Source organism: Emydura macquarii, unplaced genomic scaffold, assembly GCF_026122565.2.
Source record: "Emydura macquarii macquarii isolate MOO-44397 ecotype Brisbane River unplaced genomic scaffold, CSIRO-AGI_Emac_v2 contig_2452, whole genome shotgun sequence".
In the NCBI taxonomy this organism is placed as follows: Eukaryota; Metazoa; Chordata; order Testudines; family Chelidae; genus Emydura; species Emydura macquarii.
In genome coordinates, this window is record NW_027132589.1 from 3,223,819 (window position 1) to 3,243,786 (window position 19,968).

A 19,968-nucleotide genomic window follows, 5' to 3' on the forward strand; every position below is an offset into this window, starting at 1 on the left:
GATCCGTACGGTGCAATTGAAGAATCGGATATCGCACTACAAGAAGAACTCATCGAAATAAGCACTAACGAAGAACTTAAAGTGCAGTTCAAAAAGGGGTATCAGCAGTTCTGGCTTCAGAAAAATGTAGCTGTTACTTATCCTGCATTATGGAGTATTGCAAGAAAAATTTTGATAGCTTTTCCATCTTCATACCTCATGGAAAGGGGTTTTAGCGTAGTAACTAATCTGCTGACAAAACAAAGAAATCGTTTGCAAATAACTGAACGAGGAGATTTAAGGCTATACCTCAGTCATTTGACTCCAAATATTAAGCAATTGCTATCAGAGCATCAAGTTCATCCCTCCCATTAACACCATTAATTATTGTATTTTTAGTTTTGAACCTTAGCTTTATTTTATGGTTTTGTTTTGTTACTAAGTTCTGATTTTTGTCCAAAATCCAAATATTTACAGAGTTTTGTGCTAAATTTTAAAGAGAATTTTAATTTAGCCTTTTTTTAATTTTGAGCTATTAACGTTTAATTTTGTTTTATTTCACATAAAAATAATATTTTTAATTTAATTGTTTCAATAAAGGTCTGAATAAAAAATTTAAGTTCGTTTTCTTTTTTTACAAAGCCCTATCAAAGTGAACAGCACTGTGTCAGCTGTGAAAAACATATTTGACGATATAAAGTTTAGGAAAATTTAATATTAGGCAGGCAGGGGGTCTACGGCAAAAAAATAATTCAGAAAGTGGTCCACAGGACAAAAAAGTTTGGGGACCTCTGCCCTAACCACTCGACTCTCTCTTCACTTCTACATAAAATCCTTGCATGTTATAGCAGACTCCCATAGTCTTTCCTCCACATGAACTCCAGATGTTTCAACTCACACAGATGATCTTTAAACTACAACACCCTATAGGACAAGAAACAGCTAACATGCAGTGAGGAGCTATGGAATCTAAAGCCATTTTAAAGTATAACCGCTGTCAGTAAGGGATCAAATTCCTAGCTGGAAGGGGAAGTTAAGTGTTCTTAAGCATTAGTGGGGAGACAAGACAAACAAAACAAAACAAAACATCCATACATTTATAGAGTTTAAGGAGAGAAGGGACCATTATATAATCGAGTTTGACCTGCTATATATACTCCTATATATCAAGGCTAATACAGTTCACCCAGTTTGACTAAAGGACATCTTCCAGAGAAGCATCAAGTCTTGATCTGAAGACACAAGAGATAGAGAATTCACCACCTCCCTCAGCTGTTTGTTCAAATGATTAATCACCCTCACTGCTAAAAATTCCTGCTTTATTTCTAATTTGAATTTGTCTGGTTCAGCTTCCAACCATTGATTCTTGTTATGCCTTTCTCTGCTAGATTAAAGAGTCCTTTGGTACCCAGTATTCTCTCCCCGTGAAGGTACTTATACACTATAATCAAGTCACCTCAATCATCTTTTTGATTAGCTAACAGCTTGAGCTCTTTAAGTCTCTCACTATCAGGGATTTACGTCAGCCCTCAAATAAATTTTTGTGGCTCTTTTCTGCATCCTCTCCACTTTTTCAAGATCCTTTTTAAGATGTGGTTGCCAGAGCTATACAGTTTTCCAGAAATGCTCTCACCAATGCCACATACAGAGATACAATCAGCTCGCTATTTTCCTCATTCTACATCCATCAATTGCATTAGCCTCTTTTTCTACAGCTTCACACTGGGAGTTCCCCTTAAGTTGCTTATGCACTGTGACACTAAATTTTTTTCAGGGTCACTGCTTTCCAGGATACAGTCCCCCATAAGTGTAGCCTGCATTTCTTGTTCCTTGATAGACAGCTTTGCATTTGGCTGTATTAAGCACATTTTGTTTGAATGGACCAAAATGGCTCTGTATGACTGCCCTGTTCTCATCATTATTTACCACTCCACAACTAGTTACATAGCCAGGCTGAAGACTTGTCGACAAAGTTTATATCTTCACCAATCAGTTTAGCTTGGGTACAAGCGTCCCCAAAGAAAAGCCCTGCCTGTATTACTGTGTCCTCACTGTTTCTTCACTTGTACATCCCATGGTTCTTTGTGCTGAAATACTCTAGGATACTTTCCCATTCAATTATATCAATTGCAGGAGAATATGTCTGTACTTCAAGGGAAACTGGAAGGGCACTGGAGGATTATCAGCATTCAAGAGGTTTTGCTTGCATCTTCTCTGCAAAATAAGTGGGTCTGGCCCAAGTTAAGTGGCGCCCAGTTCCTAAGTCACACTTCCAGTTGGGTAAACTTGTTAGGACTTAAAGCACCTGCAAATCTGGGTGGAGTGTGTGTGTGTCAGTCAGTCAGTCACCTGGGTAAGAGCCCCAGTTAACTCTGCCATGAAGATATATCCCAAATCATCAAAGCTAATACTTCTAGTATTGTCTCTTAACAACTCTTAAATGTTCCCTGATAAGTGACATTCGCAAGCCATTCTTCTCTTTCCTGCCTACATTTCAGAAGCTTCCTATTGAGTTAAGCCATTGGCTCTCAAACTAGGGGTCATGAGCTGTGAACGAGCCACGACCGGGCCAGGCATGGGGCTGTCAGCCCCAGCCCCGCCACTAGGGAAACAGTGAGCCCCGACCCTGGCCAAGGGCAGGGTTGTGAGCCCCAACCTCCACCATGCACACACCCCCATGCTGCTCCAGCCCAGCTCCGTGCCCCAACTCCACTCCACCTCCAACCCTGCTCTGCCTTCAAAGGGTATGTCTACACTGCAGAGTGAAGTTGATTTACTTGAAATCGACTTTCACCCGCCGAATCATAGCAGTCTTAAGAGCGTGATCAGACCATGTTCCTTACGTTGGGCTCTTGTGTTCCCACGTGCCACGCTTGGGTCGACATTCAAAGCAGAGCACCATGGATAGCTCTCCACAGTGCAACTAGCCAGAGAGGCTTTTGGGAAGCTTGTCGTCCTCCCATGATGCAACGTGCTTACTCCCCCTCCCTTCTTGTCCCAAACAAACTGCAAATGCTTTTTCACGCCGTTTTTCTATGCCGCATGCACGCCGTTGCTGGAGAGGCATGGAGCCTGATCAGCTCTGCACTATCATTGTGAGCATCATAAATACCTCATGGCTTATCTTACAGTATTTTCAAAGGTGAGTCAGGAGCCGCAGCATGGAAAATAGTGATATTACTGAAGCTGCCCTGTTACAAGCCATAAAGCAAAATAATTCCCATTTGCTGCAGGCTGTCACGCATCATCTTCAGTCCGTGGAGCGCTGTTTCTGGTCCCGGGAAACTTGCACAGACTGGTGGGATTGCATCATTATGAAGGTGTGAGATGATGAGAAGTGATTGCAGAACTTTGGTGTGTGGAAGACCACTTTCTTTGAACTTTGCATGGAGCTGTCCTCAGCCCTGAAGTGCATGAATACTTGCTTGCCACAGAGTACACGAACTGGAAGGGCTACTTCTCAATGGTGTTGCAGGTCCTTGTGGATCACAAGGAACGTTTCACTGACATCAATGTGGGGTGCTCTGGAAAAGTGCATGAAGTGTGTATCTTTAGGAACTCTGGAATGTTCAATAAGATGCAGCCGGGCACCTTCTTCCCTGACCAAAAAATAAATATTGGGGATGTTGAAATGTCAATAGTGAGCCTGCGGGATCCTGCTTACCATTATCCCGATTGCTCCCTGGGCTAATAAAGTCATACACCAGGCACCTGGACAGTGAGAAGGAGCATTTCAATAAGAGGCTCAGCAAGTGCAGAATGGTGGTGGAATGTGTATTTGGGCGTTTAAAGGCCAGATAGAGATGTCTACTCACTGGGCTTGACATCAGTGAACAGAACACCTCATCAGTTATATCTGCATGCTGTGTGCACCATAATTTGTGTGAAACAAAGAGTGAAAAGGGTTGGGTCATGGAGGCTGATAGGCTGGCTGCAAATTTAGAGCGCTACTCTCAGAGCCAACCGCGGAGTGCTTCGCCTACGAGAAGCATTGAATAACCGGTTCTGCAATGAATCGCAGTAATGTATTTCTCTACTGTGCCTTTCTCTTTCCCATCCTCCACCCTTGCACCAGCGGTCCCCTCCCCTTCTTTCCCCACCCAAGCGATGAGTGAATAAAGACAGATGTTTTTTAAAGCGTCAAAGGTTTATTTGTGACCCATTTCAATGGGCAGAAAGGAGGATAAGTTAACATTGTAAAGTGTCACTATGCCAGCAACTGTGGTTACATGCAATTCTTAAAGGAGCCATCACGTCTTTCTGCTCACCTCCATCGGTGTGGAGTGTGGCACATACTGCACCCTGCTCAGCCTCTTCCTAGAGCTCTTGGGGGTGGGAGCTGATAAAGTAGTAGGCGGTGGAGCATTTTGGAGGGGCTGCAGAGGGAGTCTGTCCTGCTGCTGCTTTTCCTGGAGCTCTAACAGACAGCTCAGCATGTCGGACTGATCCCTCATAATACACAACATCTACTGTTAAATATCACGCTCCTGCTCCTATGCTGATCTTCTGTGTTCCATGTCCATTTCTAGTTTTTCAGACAAGGATATCCTCCAGGCTCTGAGCTCTGTGTCAGCAGCTGCGGAGGCGTTGATTAGTTTGCTGAACATGTCATCCTGCATTTTTTTTCCCCCTACTTCCTAATCTGGGAAAGTCTTTCAGCAGGAGTTCTGCTAGAGAGGCTGAAGGCCAAAGTGTCGACTTAAGAAAAGTAAAGCACGAAGTTGCCTTTGTTAGCTGACCCAAAGTAGTAAAAGAAATGTTCCAATGTAAAAAGAACTCCCCTTCATGTTCACAAGGCTAAGCCAGACCCGCATTCCAATCTGTACGTTGCGGACGGGTCAGAGTGGCGTTCCAGACATGGTAAACAAGGGGCCTTTGCATCAATTATGGAGATGTTTCATTAGCACCAAAATCCACAATCCACACTTGAGCAAGGAGGGGGATCACTGGGCTCCCTTGTAACATCCCAAGGACTGGTTTAGGAGGAGGTGGGCAAAACAGATTAGAGGACACTGCGGGTGAAGTGTAGCAGCAGAAAACATAGTGCAACCAGAGTCCTGACCCATAGCAACAATACCAGTACTAGGGATTGTCTTGGGGAGGTGCCCAGGAACACTGGCCACAGCAGAGGAATAACACGGACGACTGTATTAGTCGGGTATTTTAAACTTGCGCCATCTTCCCTACGTGATCATGTGTGATATCAGTCTCCTGAGGATAATGCAGGAAGAAAAGGAAGATTTGCTGCAAGCATTGGGGTACAGGCTGGGCCCTTATGCTGCTATACTGTGTTCTGTGATGATGCCTGCTCATGTAATAGCAGAGTGGCGGGGAAAAAGTCTACTGCCGTGGCGGACGAAATAAGGCTGCCCTCCCCAGAAACCTTCTGCAAAAGATTACAGATTACCTACATGAAAATTTCCTTGAGATATCCACAGAGGATTCTCGAAGCATACCTCTGCACATACATAGTCTGTTCCAGGAGTAAACCTCCACTGAAATTTACCAACATCCAGGAAGCCCATCCCCTCAAAAACAAACTCCTTTTAAGAAGCTGGATTGGCGACATAACCGCAAAAATTTGATTTGGCCCCCCCCACACACAAGATGTGCCTTCCCCGATATCTCGATCAGTCCCACTGTCCTGTGTGTGGCAGGGCTGCTCTGGGGTAATGAGCAGGTCCTGGCTCTCAGGGAGAATGGATACCCGCTCTCCTGCACCCTGCTCTCCTCATCCACAGAGTCCTCCTCATTTGTTCTGGACTGGGATTCTTTGGAGGTATCAATGCTGCGTGGTTGCACAGTGGTGGGGTCGCATGCAGCTCCTTGTAAAAAGTGGCATGTTTTGGGTGAGGAGACAGAATGTCTGTTAGCTTCCCTAGTTTTCTAATAAGCTTGCCTCAGCTCTTTGATCTTAACGCAGCACTGCGGCACATCCCTGTTGTACCCCTTCTCCAACATGCTGCAAGATATCTTCTCGTAGATATCTAAATTTCTTTTGCTGGTTCAGAGCTGAGCCAGAACAGACTCTTTGCCCCACAGGCAGATAAGATCCAAGAACTCTGGTCGATTCCACGCTGGAACACGTTTGGGCCATGCAGTTGCCATGAGTGGTTCAGCTACAAAGCTCTCTCCATGCTGTCCAAACCGGAAATGGGAATTCAAAATTTCCCAGGGCTTGAAAGGAGGAGCTATTTCCTGTTTATGTGGCCACATTACAGCAGAGCGCGAATGTCCAGAGCGGTCACAACAGAGCATTATGGGATACCTCCCAGAGGCTAACAGCATCAATTTATGTTGTGTTCTGCCTACACTGATGCAAATGCGACCTCTGGAATTCGACTTCAGCGCTACGCCACTTGTGGAGGTGGTTTTACTAGGTTGACTTTTACTGCAATTTAGATTGGTGGAACATGCGTGCCAGTGGAGATGCATACTTTAGGGGGTCGATGTAAGCGGTGTTACGTTGACCTCCATTGCCAGTATAGACCAAGCCAAAGAAAGGACATCCAACAGAAATTTGCCAGGGCATCATTTTTCATATGGCCAGCCCTGGGACTGAGACAACATACAGAAGATTTTACATACATGTATGTATATGCATATACGTACACAGTAGAAACTCAGTTACAAACACCTCAGGAACGGAGGTTGTTCATAACTCTGAAATGTTCATAACTGTGAACAAAACGTTCTGGTTCTTCTTTCGAAAGTTTACACCTGAACATTGGCTTAATACAGCTCTGAAACTTTATTATGCAGAAGAAAAATGCTGCTTTCAATCATCTTAATTTAAATGAAAAAAAGCCCAGAAACAGTTTCCTTAACTTGTCAAATCTTTTTTTTTTTTTTAAACTTTCCCTTTTTTTAAAATAGTTTATGTTTAACAGAGTACTGTACTGTACAGTTTGTTTGTTTTTGTCTCTGCCACCTGATTGTGTACTTCTGGTTCCAAATGAGGTGTGTGGTTGACCGGTCAGTTCATAATTCTGGTGTTCGATAACTCTCAGGTTCTACTGTAAACAGACTCATCATATGTAAATTTATAATTAATTTGTTAAATCAAATATAAAGTAGTAAAAAATCTTAATATGAAAAATTCAATATAAAAGCTTCATATTCATAGTATTTCAAATGCCCTGCACAAATTGAATAATAGTGCAAATTTACTGTTCACTGTTATAGTCTACAAGTCAGGAACATTGACTGTTCCAAGGGCCCTGTGGTCAACATAAGACAATCCATCACAGGAAGAACCAGTGAAGAGATTCTATCTAGCCATGCAAGTTGTGATTATTAGTGCAGTAAATGTTGCTATAAACCCCAGTTTAGAGTTAAACTGTTTCTTTATGCATTGCAGTAGAGTTATTATTGTATTGTTCAATTCCAAAAGAGATCAACAGAACAGTTCAGTCTACGGGGTTCTCAAACTGGGGGTTGGGACCTCTCAAGGGGTCATGAAGTTATTAGAGAGGTCGCGAGATGTCAGATCCGCACATGACAGGGCTGCAGCTGTCAGCCTTGTGCATGGCTGACAGCCAGAGCCCTTCAGAGCTGGGTGGCCAGGGAACAGCAGCTGCTGCCCAGGTGCTCCGAAAGCAGTGCCACCCCCAGCAGCAGGGCAGAAGGGTGGCATGACATGAGGGAGGGTGGCGTGGCATGGCATGGGGGGTTGTCACTTTTTTTTTCCCGGGGGGGAGCGGGCGCGGCGGTATGGTGGTCACAGCCTGAAATATTTTCAAAGGGGGTCCCAAAAAAAAAAGGTTGAGAACCCCTGGGTGTTTATCTGCTAGAAGCTGGAAGATTATTTAAGCGAACATTACTATATCTACAAGCATACATAGGAAAACATACTGATTTTTAAACTTGCTGGTGTGTGCTTTTCATGATGAAAAAACGTTCTGTTATTTTTGCTCAAATCTGGTCTGTCTTTGAAATGTCTGCCAAACTTCAGAGGGGGTTTTGCAAAAGCTTGTGGAACCAGCTAAATACATAGTAAAGGTGGATGGGTACTTGATGTTGTATCTGACTTTGGTCCCCTCAGGATTTGCTTTATGACACTGAATGTAGCCCTCTTTTTGTTAAGTTCAGCTGAGAAGTCAGGAAAAAGAAATGTTGTGGCCCCTGCATGTCAGGGTTTCAGCTTTTCTGGCACCATTCATTAACATTACTTTATCATTAAACTTCAGCAGCTAAAAGACGATAGGGTCTGGGCTTGCCAGACTTCTGCTTTCTAGTACCAGACGTTCACTAAGCCCTTTCAATATCTAATGGGGCAAGCTAGGGGTCTAATTTAAGTATGTCAGGAAGCAGCTTATGAAGAAAACAGATAATATCCTTCCCTTTAGACCCTCAGCAATACATATGCAAGAAGCAAAGGTTGTTTCTTTGAGATCTGTTTCTCGAGTCATCCTGTTTTTCTTCCAGTTTGTCTAGTCTAAGCTTTAAGGAGGCAGTTTCTTCTGTAATTTCCCTGCTTTCAATAGCAGTCTTTTGTAGTTCATTTTCCAAGTGAGTCCTTTGGGATTTTATCACATACATCTTTAGAGAGGCCACAAGATTGAATGCAGTTGGTCTGCAAGGAATTCTTTCAGTGCGGTGATGTCTTGGCCTAGATTCTGTTGTGGTCTTGCAATCTCCTGCTTCAACTACCTAGGTGATTCTCTTAAGTCTTTTGTTGCCTCTCATTTTTTCTTTGGAATCCACAGTCAATAGTTTGAAGTTTATCCAGGGATTAATTTAAACTTTTATGACAGAAACTTTGCCAAGTTGCTAGGAAAGTAATTATTAGAATTGAAAGAATATGTGGGGAGTGAGGTTGGTCCAGGACTAGACAGCCATGGGTACCAAGTGACATGTTTCTTCCCCCACCCCACCTTCTGTTGATGAAAGAGACAAGTTTCTTCAGTTCTGTGTAGCTTAAAAGCTTGTCTCTTTCACCAACAGAAGTTAGTCCAATAAAAGATATTACTTCACCCACCCTGTGTGTCTAATATCCTGAGACCAACACAACTACAATAACACTGCAAACATCTATATAACCAGTAATAAAGATCTTGTCATCTTTATTATGGCTTACAGTTCTGCTGATGTATGAAAAGAAACTGGCTCACTCTTTCATTGGATTCATCAGCTTGTGCACTGAATACACACAAATTGATAACCAGGCCACTATTAAGAATGACCCAAATAGCCAAGATTTTCAGCACAGATCCAAAGATGAGAACAGGCACATGATCAACTCTGTGCACTACCAGAATTTGCATTAGGCCCTTGGGACACTAGGAATAGCCAGTTGTTTAAATAAATTAGCATCCATGGTTGGCTACTAGATTGAAAGCAGGATAAAAATATCACTAATTTCCCAGCACCTTTTTCAGCACAAGTTGATGGATAATTGACACAGTGAGCTGGTATCAGCTGTTTCAACATAGAACTGATGTCATCATCCAAACAGGTCCCGGTGACACATTAGATACAAGCAACATTCAATGATCGACTCAAGAACATTAGCCTTATTCACAGGATATCTGGCACTAGCCAATCAAAATTTACACAGGAGAAAGCTCAATGACAAATTCCACTTTACAAATACAAGTCTCACAACAGCCTTGTGAAGTAGGTGAATGTATCACCTTTAGAAATGGGTAGACTGAGGTACAGACAAATTAAGTAATCTGCCCAAACTGGAATCAGTGGAAGAACCAAGAGCAGAGCCTGGAGGAACCTGACTTCACTAAACCCTCCATGCATCAGAACCTAGAGAACACCCAGGTCAGAGGAAGTACATAAACACTGTCTTAATTTAAACTCTGGATGTTACAAAATCATCCTTTTTAAAAATAAAAAAGTCAAAGATCAGCCGATCAAATTTTGGTAAACCGATTGAGAAGGGTGATCCACAGAATGGAGAAACCAAAATTTTCACCAGAGGGTGAATGGTTTTCTCTCTCCTCAGTGGCATATGGAAGGTCTCCAGCACCCAGGGGCCAAGCCTACCTTTGCATCCTCCCTGCAAGGTCTCACGCCCCACCCCCTCCCTGCCCCCATGCAGGGCAGGAGGGGTCCAAGCACTGCCCTCCCAGCTGCCTTGGGGGGTGTCTGTACCTGTGGGGGGAGAGGGGACATGAGTTGGGGCACGAATGCAGGCTTGGCTCCGCTGAACCCTTCACCCCCCCGCACTTACCCAGTGTGCCTTTCACAATGCGCAGGCTGGGGCGCAGGAGTGGAAGGAGCCACCCCTCAGCCTCCTGAGCCCTGCGCCCATCATGAAGGGCTGGCCTAGTGCCTCACACTTACCCACCGCTCCAGCCCCCACAGTCCAGACTTGGGGTGGTGGGGGGGGGTGGGGCTGCCGGGTCAGCCCTTCACGACAGGCGGAGGGCAGGGGGCACATGAGGCTGAGGGGCAGCTGCTCTCGCTTCTGCTCCTGTGCTCCCCCCCGCACATCGTGAAGGGCCTGCCCGGTCCCCCGCCATCAGGCCAGGGGTGAAGCTACCCCATCTGAGCCGGCACCAAGCTGTGGGGCTAGAGTTGCGGGTAAGTGCACTCCGGGCTGGCCTTTCATGACTAGCGGAGGGCAGGGGGTGCAGGAGGCTCTGCACCCCTCAGAGCCTCCTGCATATCGTGAAGGGCCGGCCCGGTGCCACCCCTGCAGGCCGGTGACCAGAGGCCTGGCCCCCCTGTACCCTCCCGCAGGACACTGTCTCTCCTCTCCCACACCCTTGTTTAATGTAAAGCCTGTCTACACTAAAAAAAAAAAGGCGACATATGTTATGTCGACTTACAGCCACTGCTATAATTACCTCAGAGGCTGAGGTCCACATTCCTCTTCTTGGGTTGGTAGAGAGTTTCCTCACCAGGAGCACTTCCACTGACCTAAGAGGCAACGTGGGGAGCTGAGAGAACTGGGTTCCCAGGCTCCCTGTGGGCTGCTCCCCCACTCTCTGGTCCCAGCTGGGAGCCCGAGGTAGCCGCATGGGACTTCTCACTTCCCTGGTCCCAGCCAGGAGGTGGGGGAAACCGTTCCTTGCTGTCCGCCAGAAGACTTATGTAATTGACACGATTGCCTGGGCTGGGAGCAGGTGGAGAAATGCCCCAACTTCTAGCTCCGGCTCCCAGTGAAACTGGGAACCAGCAGCCCTGGCTTTTCAGTGGGGCAAGGAGCCCAGCCTGCTGCAAGCCGGGGAACCTGGTTCCTGGTCCTGGCTCAGAGCAGGACAAGAGCTTCTTCACCAGTGCAGCCATGTCAATTACACCACTGAGCTATGAAATTGACTTCACTGCCAGTTCCAGCTGGAACCCGGAACCAGCTGCTGGGGCCTGAAGCCAGGAGCTGGGCTCCAGCTGCACACATCCTGGCTCACAGCTGGGCTCCAGCCGCCCCCATCCTGTCCCGCCCCACAGCCAGGAGCCAGGCTCCAGCCACCTGCAGCTTTCCTGGTCCGGACTCGCAGCCAGGAGCTCAAGGCTTGCAGCAGCTAGGGTTCTTGCCCTGCTCCCAACCCCCAGTGGGAACCAGCCACCCTGGCTTTCTTGTCAATTTCATCACCACTGTAAGAGGACGCCCGTGTCTACCCTGACACTGCAATGCCCTACCTATACCGACAAAAGCCCTAAACTTCTCATCCAGGTGATTTTATTTTGTTGAAAAAACTGGGCAATTTTGTCGGCTGGGGGTGGGGGGTGACTGCCGTGTGCACACCAGCACTCTTTTGTCAACAAAAGCTGACTTTTGACAATAAAACTCTCTAGTGTAGACCAGGCCTCTGTCCCAGTTCTTCAGTTTATCTTGAATTATATATCAAGTGTTCATCAAGAAGAGATATAACTGACTGATTCTAGATATTTAATTTATCTCCATTAGTCACATAGGGTCATAAACAATGCCAAAAACTATCTCTTGATCCATTCTGTTTTTGCATAAGCAGTTTTAGTCTATATCAGACTGTTACAAAAAAGAATAAAATCAAAGTCTACCTGTAGTAGTTGTATCTAGCCAGCAGGGGAGAAAGAAAAAAAATTGCTCAAACATGTCAGACGCTGATGCTACAGATAGGAGCAGAGAGAGAACACAAAACACCAGAAGGATGAGAAGGAAGTGCAAAGAAAGGAGGAGGAATGGAGAGGTGGAAACATTAAAATGGATGTAAAATGTTACAATTAAACGATATTTCTAAAAACAAAAGAACCAAAACAACAGGCAATTTGTTTGGAGCAGAATAATTAGAACATTATTAGAACATTCAACCTGAAATAATGATTGATTTAAACAACATTCAAACAGCGTTCTAAAACAACAGTTTTCTCTCATAAAAACATTTCTCTATAGTATGAAACCTAATAATCTTACTCTTTTATTTGAGAATACACAAGAATTTTTAAAAAATATTATAATCTGTATGATCAATTTATTAACACTGCCCAATTCTATATTTTATCTGGCAGAATCTGAGAGCCTCCTTGAGTAAGTGCGTATGGATGGCTGTTTATTATGTTTTTCAGAATTTGGGGGTCATGGTAAATCTTCATCTACTCACACATTTCACATGCAAAACTACTTCCTTCCCCCATTAATCCTATCTACACTGGGCAAGAAAGGTCTTATATCTTTTGTTTTATTTTTGGCATGCATAAGAAAGCCCTTCAGCAAGATTAATTTTTGAAATATGTAAATCTGTAGGATGCCCAGTATATTTATTATGATGTATTATATGTAAATCTATATTTACAGTATATTTATTATTACATATTATATGTAAATCTGTAGGAAGCCCAGTATATATACAAATAATAAATGATAGTATCAGCTATAATTTCTGTAAACATTTACAAAGTAAATGGACACCCGCATCAAGTTTAATGTAAAAAACTATGAACAAGTTCCTCTTTCATTCCCCCCCGATCCTTCTGAACTTTTGGATGCAGGTCCTCAAAATCTGTAAGCAGCTTCTTTGGTCTACTCTCTCTTTACTCTGGTCTTATGCCTGCAGATGGTCTCAGAATGCAGGAATTTAACTCTCAATCCTGCGTTCCGGACCCATCTGGCACCTCCAATAAAGTCAAAGACCAGACTTTTAGGGGGAGAGCAGGAAATCTTTATGTTAATTAAGACATTTTTAGTTCTCCAGCATTTTCCTATTCTTCTACAGGTATGCCCTGATTCTCCAGACGTTGGTTTTAGTTCAAATTTGGTTAAATTCAAACACCGTATTTTACACTTGTTACAAGTGTCTGCTCAGACCTTTGTAATATTGATGTTTGTTTATTTTTATTTAAAACCCAAGGAAAAAAACAATGCAACAAGAGAAATTATTTACCAAATAAAAATACACAGATGTGTCCTATCAAGTGTATTGCTGTTAGATACATCAACATCACCTTCCAATTCTTTTCCTACCATCTTAAATCACACTTTGTTCATTAAGCCTGACGCATATGTAATAGATCAGACTAGAAGACATGAAATTACTTACTGTCTATTAAATTCTCTCCTGCTATTAAAACATGGCCTACACATCTGGGCTTCAGAGCACTCCATAGTTTTTATTGCCAGACTCTGGAGATGATCAAGCCTATCAGTAGTGAGCTCAGTAACTCAAACTAATATTACCCTTCACAGATGTGGCAGCAAAACAACTATTGGATTGGGAAAAGGTACTGTGGTATTGGGAGACCAAATACAGAATATGATAATATGTTTATGAGAAAATTTACATTGCCATTCACAAACAGGCAGGACAAAAGCAGAACAAAAATATTCAACTCCATGTCTAACTCTAAATGTAAACGTTTGGAAAAAAAAATGTAAGACTAAAAATAGAGAGACAGTAGTAAGCAATTCACACTCTACACATAGACTCAAGCAACGGTGTATGTTCTTAAAAAAATCTCCCACTAAATCCATGAAACGGTGAGTTTAACTTTTAGCACTTTGTCCTTCAGAATAAATTCCTTTTGAAGCCATGAAATTTGTGTGAAGATACTATAACACCACATTATGTCATCCCTGAAGATACTGTAGAACTATTTATCTTAGAACAGAAGAGTCTACCAATATATTCATTTTCATTTTGCACTCAGATACTCCATTCATCGGTGTGGTATAAAAAAAACCAGGTAGAATTGTTGTCTTGCTCCCACATGGTCTGCAGGCAAGTGGTGTTGCTTGCCTCTTGCTAGAAGCTGCCACTGTTTTTAGTGTTTTCAAATTCATAAATACAGGAAAAATTATTTTTAGAGAATATTTCCCATGTTACAGTATTTAGAGACAGACTCATCAAAATCAAGACATTTAATTGGAGAACGGGAAAAACAATCTCTACGGAAAGCTTGCAAGAATCCAACATAAATGCACATCTTATCATAATGTTTATGCTTTAAAATGGTTAACATGAGGATGATACATGAAAGGAAGAAGAAACAGAACTGAAAGTCTTATCTAAAATAAAGTAACAACTTCAATTAACTTCATATCATAACTGCTCTATAATCTTATCTGCAGGGGAGCAGCCCTATGCATTTAGTAAATGGACTGGATAACTATAAGGCACACAGGGCTCACACCTAGCCAGTTGTTCCCTATTAACCACATGCCTTCTTGGTGGAGAGGAGGAGTTGGAGTGCAGCCTTTCCATAAACCCCATAGAATGTGGGGAGACAGCCAAATGTCCACAACTGGGGGGGGAAGTGCCTCAAAGGATGGAAGTCAATCTTTGCCCTTACTCTGTGGAATACAGGGGGCTTGGGTACGTGTGAGAGAACCTGGCCTCTCTTCCCACCCAGTGCAGGGCTCCCAATGGAGTAAGAGGTATTGCCTTTGGAACCCGGCTCTGCTCCCCACAACCCGGTAACATTAAGTGGGCCAACACAGGGGAAACTGGTTTGTCTCTCCCACCCCAGCAAGGAACGCAGGCGGCCCGAGGAAGGGAACCTGGTCTGTAACACCCCCCCTTCCCCCTCTCCCCAACAGACCGCATGGGGGAGTGAAAACTGGTCAGTGCCCCCTCCCCACAGAACACAGGAACCTGGGGGGAAAGGGGACAATGATTGAACCTGGGGTGAGCGCCCCCACAAAACGCAGGGGCCGGGGAGGAGGGACCCCGATCCGCCCCCTCCCCATGGAACGCAGGGGTCTAGGGGACCCCCCCCCCCGGCTGTCCCTCTCCCCAGCAGGGTGCCGGGCACGTCTCTAGCCCGGGCCGGGCCCCACCTGTAGCCGTAGGCGGCGAAGCGCTGGCTCTCCCGCAGCAGGGCCCGGTAGAGCTGCAGCACCTGGGCCCGGCTGGACGCTGCCATGTTGCTGGCACAGGCGGGTCCTCCCGCGCAGGCCCCGGCGCCCTCCCTCCCGCGCCGGCGCCTGCGCCCCGCGCGCCCGCCGCCGCCACACGCGGGCCGCGGGGAGCCCGTGGCGGGGCGGGGACCGGGCCTGCTCCTTGCCCGCCTGTGGCTCTGCCGCTCCGCAGCCTGCGCCTCGGTCCCCCGGCCGGCGGCCTCCGCTCGCGGCCCGTCAGGCGGGGCTCGGGCAGCTACAGCGGCGGGCCGGGCGCGACGAGAGCCGGGGAGGACGGTCGGTGAGTGGCGGCTGGGTGGGAGGGTCCCCGCGGGCGCAGGGAGCCCGCTGCACCCCGGGGAAAGGAGGGTAGCCCGTGCCGGGGCCACAGGTGCCGCCCGCGGTCTCTGCCGCCGCCTGGTTCCTCTGTGCAGCCGCCGCAGCGGCCGCCAGCCAGTGTCCCCCTCCCCCTGGGCGCCCGGCAGCCTCCCGGACACGGGGATGGGCGTTCACAGCTCCAGCCTCAGGGCAGTCCAAGGGTGACCAGCTACCAAGTGTGAGAAACCTGGATGGGGCGGGGAGTAATAGGAACCTATATAAAACAAAGCCCTGAGTATTAGGACTGTCCCTGTACAATCAGGACATCTGGTCACCCTAGTCTAAGCCCAGCTTGGCAGCCCACTCCCTCCCCTTATTAATATTCCCATATATAATATCCTGTTTGATTTCTTTAAGGACTGAGAGTATTAGCCACAGGTTGCAAGTGAGTTGCTCAGAACAAAGACCCTTAACTCTGCCCCCAGAGGGCTTAAGGCGGTTGAAATGGTTAGCATGAAAAGTGTTCTGGTGAGAAGTGGGCATATTTCCCCCAGTGGACTTGCTCAGGAAAACTGGCCACCTCTTTGACCTGTTTGTTATTTTTTTTCCCAGGCAACGTGATGTTTTTATCAATTATTATAAATCAAAACTCGCATCAAAATTGTGTTGCAAGGTGCTGCCTGACATTTTCATTACCAAAAGTTCAATAACTATTTTGAACAAGATTTTGGTAAAAAATACGGATTTAAAAAAAAAAGCGCTCAATGTTTCATGGAAAAATGGTCCCTGCAAAAAGGAAACTTTCAAAGTTTTCCACAAAATCTTTTCCATTTTTCAACCAGCTCTACAATCTTTAATTACATATTCACTTCCTGTTTCTCATAAGGAAGTGTTACATAGTATTTGCCAAGGCCTTAGAAACCAGAACATTCTGCCCCATGCACATTATTAAGCCTGCAAACAAACAAAACATTGAAAAGAGACTTTCCCCTAGCACATTTTTGGAGCTCCTAAGGTGCTCCATTTTGTGCTCCTCCTAATTTACTCATAGGCATCAGATTTACTCTGCTGTAACTCCAGTGATATTAGTCCCGATTTACACTAGTGTGAGGCCACAATCAAGCCCACAGGCCTTGTCGGTACTGAGGAAATTTTCCTCAAAAATTAAACCTGGTTTAAGTTTGTTTCGGCATGGGTCTAGCTGTGCAAATCTGATTGCAGGATTGGGGCAGTTCTGCAAACATTTATGCATATGTGTAAATGTTTGTAGGATTGAATCATTACTCATAATTATTTGAAAGTTCTCTCATTTAGATCCCAATTCTGCATTGAGAAACTATGCAGGTGGACCCCTGTGCTCACTTGGAGCTCCATTGATCTCAACAGGTGTGCCTTTATGGTTCAAACTGCAGAATCAGAACTTTTAAATGGCTTGTGATAGACTTCTCTGTCATGTATATTAAGGGCACTTCTAAACCAAAACACCAAGCTTCTTGCATTTGGAACCTTGAACCCAATGAGATTTTTAGAATTGTTAAAGTTAAACACATGTCCTAAGCCTCCATGCTGCAAACACCTGCACACCAGAATAACTTTATGCAAGTAAGTAGCCCTGTTGAATTTTATAGGGCTGCTGTCATGCATAAAATTACTTGTGCTCTTAAATGGTTGCAGACGCGAGTCCTTAAAAGACAAACCTAGAAAAAGGGCAGGGGAAGGGGTATCACATTCAAACCACATGGTCAGAGGATTGGCAGCCAGCAGTCAGGTTAGTTCTTTGTATTACCAAACCGTAAGGGGCTTTTGTGGTTGTAGATGGGGAGAGGAAGGGATTATTGAAGTGAAAGTTGAGAAGGCAATGCCAGGGGGAGAGGTTGGGTAGTTGAAAGGTTACATGGTAGGAGAGGGGCATGATGAAGGGGAGTCAATAACTAATATCAGTCCGATATTACTTGTGTTTCTTTGAGCTGCTCCCAAAGTTCAGTATCCTCAATAATAAAGGTCTATGGCTGATTCTGACAACGCTGCCAAACCTATAGTCACAGTAAAGCTCCATGTTGTGGGAAAGCCACAGGCTATAGACATATTTGGTCACATCTTGCCTTGTCAATTCGCTGCCATTGCAGAGGCCTTTGGGCACTGGTGGTACCTAGGTCTCTACTTGGCCTGTTGCACCCAGGTTAGTTTCCTGAGGACTGAAATGCTTTGGTGTACTAAAGTTAGGCATCCCGGGATGCCTAAACAGGAGAATCTCGAGTAGGAGTGGAGAGGTTATTTTACCTTTGTATCTGGCATGGTGTGACCACTGCTGGAATACTGTGTTCAGTTCAGCTGCCCATAATTCAAGAAGGATATCGATTTGATTAAAATCTATAAGTATCTGCATAGGGAACAAATAATTAATAATGGGCTCTTCAGTCGAGCAGAGAAAGGTATATAACATGATCCAATGGCTGGAAGTTGAAGCTAGACAAGTTCATACTGGAAGTAAGGTGTACATTTTTGACTAAGAGTAATTAACCACTGGGAAAATTTACCACGGGTCATGGTAGGTTCTCCATCACTGACAATTTTTAAACCATGTTTGGATGTTTTTCTAAAAGGTATGCTCTAGGAATTATTTTGGGGAAGTTCTGTGGCCTGTGTGGTACAGGAAGTCCGATGAGATGATTACAATGGTCCCTTCTAGCCTTGAAATCTATGCATTCTTTGGGCTTAATATAGAGATAGTTGGGTGAAATGTAATGGCCTGTGATATGCAGGAAGTCAGACTAGATGATTTGATGGTCCCTCCTGGCCTTAACCTCAATGAATCTATGAAGTTATAATGTGATGATTCCTGCTTGCGATCCAGTGTCATGTGGCGTTGAGTATGATTTGCCTTATGCTGTTAGAGAGCTCTAAGGTGGTGATAGCACAAGGACTCCTGGAAATCCATGTCCCTGAGAAGTGTAGCAAAGGTTTCCCACTGTCCCTTTCTGTTAACAGGAAATTTCCATCTACCATTTTCCTTATTCTTTCCACAAGGACATACCTCCCTCTTCTGAGACTGAGTTTAAATGGCATAGGAGTTTGATAAATGGAGAAAGATTATGCATTTAATTTTGGGTCTTGCAGTTGTAGGCCCAAGATTTTGCAAGAGGCCCCAGATTTGTTGGAACTGGCTCTGACAAAGGCTACATATTATCTGGAGTCTGCGCACACACAGCTCCCGTACAGTGTATGGTTCATGGAATAAACAGTTAACTGTGAATTATAAGGCTAAAATTCAGTTACTAGATTCTCCTTGTTTATTTAATAAATACTAGATTTACTCTCCTCCGCTCTATGGGTTATCAGTCCTTCACCACAGCCGCACCATCAGCCTCCACTTTTCTCCCATCTACACTGTAAGCATCCAGATTCCTCTGTACCTGCAAACAGAATGGCTCCAACTTCCAGCTCTGCTGGTAGTTTTGTCACTACTAGCATAAGGTTGACTGCGTAGTTCATATCTCACCAAATCTATGATTGATTTTTTTAAATATATCACCAATATGTATTATTTGGTGTGGCAGTGTTTCTAACATTGCAGTCTATCTATTGTACACTATTTAAATAAAGAGTGAGTTTGTCTTCAGAAAAGGTGTTTGTGGTGCACCATTTTCACTGATTAAACTAATATTTAACCTGCACGTGTGCTTGAATTTTTTTAATTACAGCAGCTACATTCTGATCCAGTTTACAGTGTGTTTATAAAATATTGCTTTGTGTGTAAATAATACAGATAAATACTGTATTGACCATACAATACTATTGATTGCAGAATAACCTCTGTGTGTGCGCTTATATAATATACATGCACAAGTGGTTTTCTTTTGACTTTCCTTTGAGACTTGAGAAAAGCAAGCAATTTAAAGTAAATTTAATTTTTGTTTAATTACATATAACATGTTCTCAAACATTCTTCTTGGTTAAAAACAAAATTAAAATTGTTCTAAGAAACTTTAAATTGTTCTACAGAAATGTAATTAACTGAACTTTCCTGGCCAGCACCATACTCCTTGGTGCTTTCTTGGTAGTTGTAGGTTACAGAATGATGCATTGTGGGCTGGCTGTGTGGATTAAGGAACATGAATAGACAAAATAAATGTTTTTTATTGACTTTGTGCCATATACTTCTCTTGGTCTGGGCAACAGGGACGCTTAGCACATATTAAAGTGGAATTTTCCGTTTTTATTTGCAGATCTTTTTATAACATCCTTCGTAAAATCCTCAGAGAGAATCACACTTTTTGTTTCTTCATTCATATGTTTAGGGGATCCTAATAAAATCTGTGGCCTTCATTTAGCCAGCAAAATCTAGTTTAGTTTACAGGCTAGTGCATGGATGTCTCCATCTAAATGTAGAGTTTCCTTCT

The 19,968-nt window shown here is 44.3% G+C and overlaps 2 protein-coding genes across 4 annotated transcripts in view; one reads left to right on the forward strand and one right to left on the reverse strand.

Moving 5' to 3' along the window:
* LYRM4 (LYR motif containing 4) overlaps window positions 1–15,704 on the reverse strand; it is a 148,922-nt gene extending 133,218 nt beyond the window's left edge. For 2 of the 3 annotated variants that reach the window (XR_010922472.1, XR_010922473.1), the window contains exon 1: window positions 15,191–15,416. Coding sequence is in view for 1 of the 3 variants with exons in the window: in XM_067562626.1 (XP_067418727.1) it covers window positions 15,191–15,276 (86 nt within the window). In the remaining 2 variants the exon portion in view is untranslated. Of the gene's footprint in view, window positions 1–15,190 lie in introns of all 3 variants that reach the window. The other variant, XM_067562626.1, reaches the window with a different exon arrangement.
* Window positions 15,275–19,968, forward strand: part of FARS2 (phenylalanyl-tRNA synthetase 2, mitochondrial) — a 334,052-nt gene continuing 329,358 nt past the window's right edge. The window contains 3 exon segments of the mRNA XM_067562627.1: window positions 15,275–15,371; window positions 15,374–15,456; window positions 15,459–15,547. Of these exon segments, the coding sequence (XP_067418728.1) occupies window positions 15,275–15,371; window positions 15,374–15,456; window positions 15,459–15,547 (269 nt within the window).